The sequence below is a fragment of the Camellia sinensis genome, chromosome 1 (assembly GCF_055761805.1).
Source record: "Camellia sinensis isolate YWXY chromosome 1, ASM5576180v1, whole genome shotgun sequence".
Lineage (NCBI taxonomy): Eukaryota > Viridiplantae > Streptophyta > Magnoliopsida > Ericales > Theaceae > Camellia > Camellia sinensis.
In genome coordinates, this window is record NC_138961.1 from 199,146,518 (window position 1) to 199,152,190 (window position 5,673).

Consider the following 5,673-nt stretch of genomic DNA (forward strand, 5'->3'; position numbering starts at 1 on the left):
CACCGTCACGCTCAAACGGTCATATTTTCTGTTTTTTGAAACCCTCGCCGCCAATCTTCCTTTAAAAACTTCACACCTCTCCCCCTTCAAAAAAGTCCTTTACTTGTCTCTTTTCAATCTCAATCTGCTCTCTCTTTTCAATCTCGATTTCTTGATCTAACAATTCCAATGGAAACCCCATCATCAACAAGAAGAGTCACAAGATCACGAACCACCTCCTCTGCCTCAATCAACTCCAACATCAACTATATACCCATGTCGAGTAAGCGATTCACTCTTTTCTACAAGTACATATTCACACACATTTTTATTGTTGGTTTGTAATGATTGATTAATCTTAGACTGAAATTTTCAGGGAAAATTGAAGATTCTGAAAAGGGTATTTCGAAATCAAGGCCCCGAACTGGGAAGCAACAAGATCGGTCTGTTCTGATTGATATTACAAACGATTCACCCATTGTTGGGCTTGCAATGGAAAGCTTGGAGACTCCATTGTCAACCATGTCCAAGAAGAGGAATGGCGATCGAGGCAAGCACACCAAGACTCCTGGTTCAGGGGAGGCTCTGTTGAGGGGTCAAGTCAAGACCCTCTTGCAAAAAGTGGAAGAAGAGGCCGAGATTTCGAAGCTTTCATTGGAAAACAGGCCTTTTCTTCACCTCCGTGGCCTCGTGAACTCTCCGATGGGGCTTCTTGCTCCTACTCCGACCAACACACCCCTTGTATTGAACCTCTCTGACAATGAAAGCTTTAAAAACAGTTGCTTGGCTTCGGTCACGCCTTCGCTGGTTCAAGAACAGTTGACGATTTCTCAGGTTTTATTGGGTTTCTTTTTTTCTATTCGAATATTTCAACTAGTCCCTTGTTAGATAGTTTGTTGATTGGGTCTTGAAATCTATAATTTTCAATTCGTTATTTTGTTATTAGTTTTCTCGTTGATTTCTTCTTGTGTTTTGTGTCAGATGGTGACTGAGATGCTTGATGGAATGAAACAAGAGGATCTTCCTGAATCTGAGAACAACCCGATGATTTCAAGGTCTTTACTCTTGGACTTTTCTGAGAAATCAGAAGGTTCTGATTCATCCGAGTGTTCCTCTGTGCTGACACATAAAGGAGGAATAGGAGGAGAAAGTGATGAAAGCGAAGAGAAGTCATTTATGGAGGATGATGACGCTTCTGTTTGGTCTATTCAAGTCAATGCCAGTAGCAGAGATGATGAAGAAGAGGAAGAAGAAAGTGATGAAGGCGAAGAAGAAGAAGAAGAAGAAGAAGAAGAAGATGAAGATTATGAAGAAGCAGAGGAAGATGATGGAGGGTTGGTTGATGAACTGTGTGAAGGGATGAGCAAGATCAGTTTCAAGAAATTTAGTGGGAAACACACTCGGTTCGTGTACAACAGTGATGATGAGCTTGAAGGAGAAGAAGAATACTGTGTTTCGCCTGGAATTGTGCACTTGAAGGGCTTGCCAACGCCGAAAGGGAAGCACTTGCGCTTCCCTGAAGAAGAAGAAGAAGAAGATAACTGAATACAAATGGAATATATGGTCTCATTCTTGCGATACCATTTCTAAAGATCGCTTTGTTATTTTGTTTTTTTGTTGTTATGTTTTTGCCAATTCTCAAATTCTTGCTTCTGATTGTTGAAGAAAGAAGAAAAGTTTGGGAGATAGCTATATATGGTCACACAAGTGAACTGATTGAATACGGGTTCCATCAATAAAAACATCAATCTTTGAAGTTTTTCTTGCAGCTATGATGATTTTGTGCACTAGTAATCAGTGATCCTATATATATATATATATATACTAGTGTATGCACGGTGTAAATAATGTTTTGATTGAATAATTTTTATTTATCACTCTCTCTTAAGCTAGGAACATTGAGAATCAAGTATACCTAAAATTCTGTTTTCCCATGACATACAAAAAATGAATAGATAACATACATTTGAGCAAAAGGATCCCCTTTATTATAGACACAACTTCAAAAATAAGAGGAACAATAAAATGGTGTTCTCCCTTTCGAGCACACCATGCCAATACGAAAATAGTATTCTTGATCAAAATCTAAATGACAAACACCTCCAAATGTCTACCTCTCAAACCAAACCAAATCTATATAAATTTACACAACGTCAATCTGCCTCTAAATAATCTTTAACTTAATACAACGTCAATCATTTTCAAAGTTTGTCAATGACAAAACCAAAAATAGTGTAAATTTTGCCATCGAGATTGTTGCTCACTCGAGATTGCCCCTCTTTCAACACTCATCAATCAAAGAAGTACACGTTTAGTTTACACAACAATAAATACAAAATCATTAGAGAGATAAGAAAAACTTAAGCTTAAAAAAATGTAGACCTGTAAAAAAGGAGTCAATATTACCATTCGCTTCTAGTCTTCAATTCAAAAAACCAATATAAGTCAATATTACCTATAAAATACAGAAAAAAGCCAATATGATAATTAAAAGAAACTATCCAATTCAAAACAAACACATGCACTGTCACACTAATGAAAGGTTTTTTAGAGACCACCCAATTCAAACTAAACACAAACATTGTTGCAAAATAATAATTGGTTACCCAATGCAAACACTACGAACAAACACAACACATTGTCAGCACAGATACAAATTAATGATTGATAAAAACATTAATTTACAAAAAGCAATCAATCTTTTCTTTGGGTTTTATTTTTTCAACTCTTTCTTTTTGAAACTTTCTTTAATTGATCACATAAAGTTATGGGGAAAATTTAAGAAAGAAGTGTTCTGAAGAAAGAATTTAATAAAATAAAATTCAAAAAGCAAACTCTTCACATGGTAATTCAACAACAAATTCTAACTAACTTAATTCCTCCATCATTTACAAATCAATACAGCCTAAAAAACCCCATTTATTTTGTCCAAAAGTCCAAAGCCATTAATTATATCAATTTAGTCCTATCAGTTTTGTGTATGTAACCCTCCATCACCTTCTTCAATCTTCACCTAAACCGATTCAGATTCATTTTGCTTCCAACCGTAAATTAATTTTGAATATTTGTTAGCAATACATGACCATAAGCAAAATATCAAACCAACCCCTTTGGATCTATTTGGTTAGCTCATGGGTGGCAACAAACAAAATTTAGATTGAAATTAAATAAACTATAAGACTAAATTGATATAATAAAATTCAATAGATAAAACAACAAATCAACAACATACAGTAAGGGGACAATTGTTTATAGGGTCTTAAAAAAGTAATAGGCAATGCAGAAACTATATATTTTTTTTTTATCACAGCTTGCCAATCCCCACTCCCAAATAAAGGGGGGAAAAAATAGAAAAACACAAAAAGTCCAATAAATATAGGAAAATTCATATCAGTATTTAAAGAGTATTTAGCAAACTCAGAAGTATTTATAGATCCGTATACATTTATGAGTATTTAGCAAACAATAGCAAAACTCATAATATAGAAAAGCCCATTTTATAAATAAAAAATTAGTACCCATTTCAAAAATTAACACCCATTTCTCATTAAAGAATCAAACATTTCATTAACTCTGTCTGTGTGTGTGTTGAGTCAGTACCTTTGAGACCCAAAAATAGTAGGAAGTGTCTGGTTCATCCTACTCAATCACAACATATAAAAAAGAAAAAAGAAAAAAAAAGTCACTAAGATTACTTGCCTCCAATTCTTAACTAATGTCTGATTCTCTGCCCTTTCATGAACTTTCTCAATAAGTCATCCTCTTTCTCCGAGGCCAAACACTATTCTTCTCTCATCGAACCAGTTTCTGCTCATCATCTTCCAAAACAGCTTGGCATGCAAAACCGGAATTAGAGGTTAGCGATATTTAGATGATTGCTTAAACACCTCTTGGCATAATGTTGTTTTAAATTGGGGTTATGTTCCTGATAGAAAATTGACTATATGGTCAAGAATTATGTGATAAAATATTGAATTTGGTTTATAAACATGTCTATTCTAAGCAAAAGGAGCTTATTCTAGCTTGAATGAAACAGAACTTTGATATTTGTTCATAACTATGTGATCTCAAAAGTACTGTACACATGCCTTATTTGTTTGTTAGAAATCAAAATCTAATTATGGAAATGGCTGTGAAATTATGTTATTTATTTTTGAGTTGAACAGAAAGGTCTGGAACCATTATTTTAATTTGCTTTCTTAGTTGGAGAAAATTGTGGCCAAAATTGCCCATTGATGTTACAAGGCGTCTGGGTTATTATTAGACCAAAATGGGGGCAATCCCTCTGGATGTCTTTTTATTCTTTATTTTTTATAGCAACACTCTGAGCTTTTCTGGATTCTGATTTCATTCTTGTTTTGAGAGGGAATTGGAGTTTAACATATCCCTCAATACTTTTCTGTCTCTCAAGGCATTTGTGTCCCTCTCAAATGTAACAAATCCCATACTGCCAAGTATTTGTAAGTGCATTCCTATTATAAAAAGTGGTTGTCATTTCCTGGGAAAAAAATAAAAAACAAACTGACTGAATCTATACAATTTAATGCCTAAAATGAATGCATACCTTACACTTCCATGCATTATTTTTGTGTGTTCCTGTTATGTTGATGCAGAATCTATAATGTCTATAATGGCCATAAGTTATGGCAGTTTGTGTGTTCCTGTGTTCCTGAAGGCACTGACAACAATTTTTTTGATATCATGTGCTACGAAACTCAGTGGTAATAAATCAATTCAAAATGATAATATTACTCTGATTTAAAACTTCACCTATAAGAAACTGAAATTGTTTCTACACATTGAATTAGCGAAAGCATTTATAAATTTCAAATATAAAATTTTAAAATTAAAGTCCAAAAAATGAATTATATATTTCAATGTAACATAAGCAAAGAATCTAGAAATATTTAAAGTCCAAATAGCAAATTTTAGATTTTTATCCTCGTCAAAATAACACATATATACACTATAGCAAGTTAGAATGGGATAGCCTTTAATAAAAAAATATTATTGAATTAGTATCATAACTGGTAACGTTTTTGCTTTATCAAATTTCAATGCCTTCAAATAAAGGTCAATGAACATTTTGGTACAAAACAATCATCCTAGCTAACCCAAAAAAAAAAAAAAATTTAAAAAATTAATCATTTTGTTTAGAATGAGAGAGCCAACCAACCACACACATGTAGAAGCAACGTAACCCAACGTTTCTAATATGGATCAATCACCTGCAATAAAATCAATCGTTTAAATTCGCTTTAAAAAACCAATAGCTATGAAAAATTACATCAAAACACATATGAGAAATCGGAAGAAATTGTAATGAAGAATAATTGCATCAAAAGAAACTATAACATGAAAAATCGTATCAAAATACATATGAGAAATACAAAAATCAATAACTATGAAGTAAGAAGAATTAAACATAACTATTATGGTCAACTGAATTATGTCATTCAATGGTGAAGTGAGAATAGACATATGTATGCATTACTAAAGTAAACAAATGAATAGAAAAGCAAATAAATCATACAAACTTCCAAATAAAATTAAAGCACCAGATAAAGCACACCAGCAAGTGTTTTGCAATCCCACAAAAATTAAAACTAAACACCGAACAATGCACACCAACCAATACTCTGCAATATAAAAATATTAAAATTAAAATGGACACCAACCGATACTCTGCAATTC

General features: G+C 33.2%; 1 protein-coding gene across 2 annotated transcripts; it reads left to right on the forward strand.

The window, feature by feature from the left end:
* Positions 1–82: 82 nt before the first annotated feature.
* LOC114305401 (Chalcone-flavanone isomerase family protein) lies at positions 83–1,751 on the forward strand. Of its 2 annotated transcripts, none has more exons than XM_028250477.2 (3): positions 83–262; positions 356–813; positions 961–1,751. In XM_028250477.2, exons 1-3 carry the CDS (start codon positions 169–171, stop codon positions 1,522–1,524), a joined length of 1,116 nt encoding a protein of 371 aa, XP_028106278.2. In that variant the 5' UTR covers positions 83–168; the 3' UTR covers positions 1,525–1,751. The 2 variants fall into 2 exon arrangements, with proteins under 2 accessions (XP_028106278.2, XP_082748300.1); XM_082892174.1 differs by having other exon boundaries at positions 124–262; positions 342–813.
* The last annotated feature ends 3,922 nt before the right edge of the window (positions 1,752–5,673 follow it).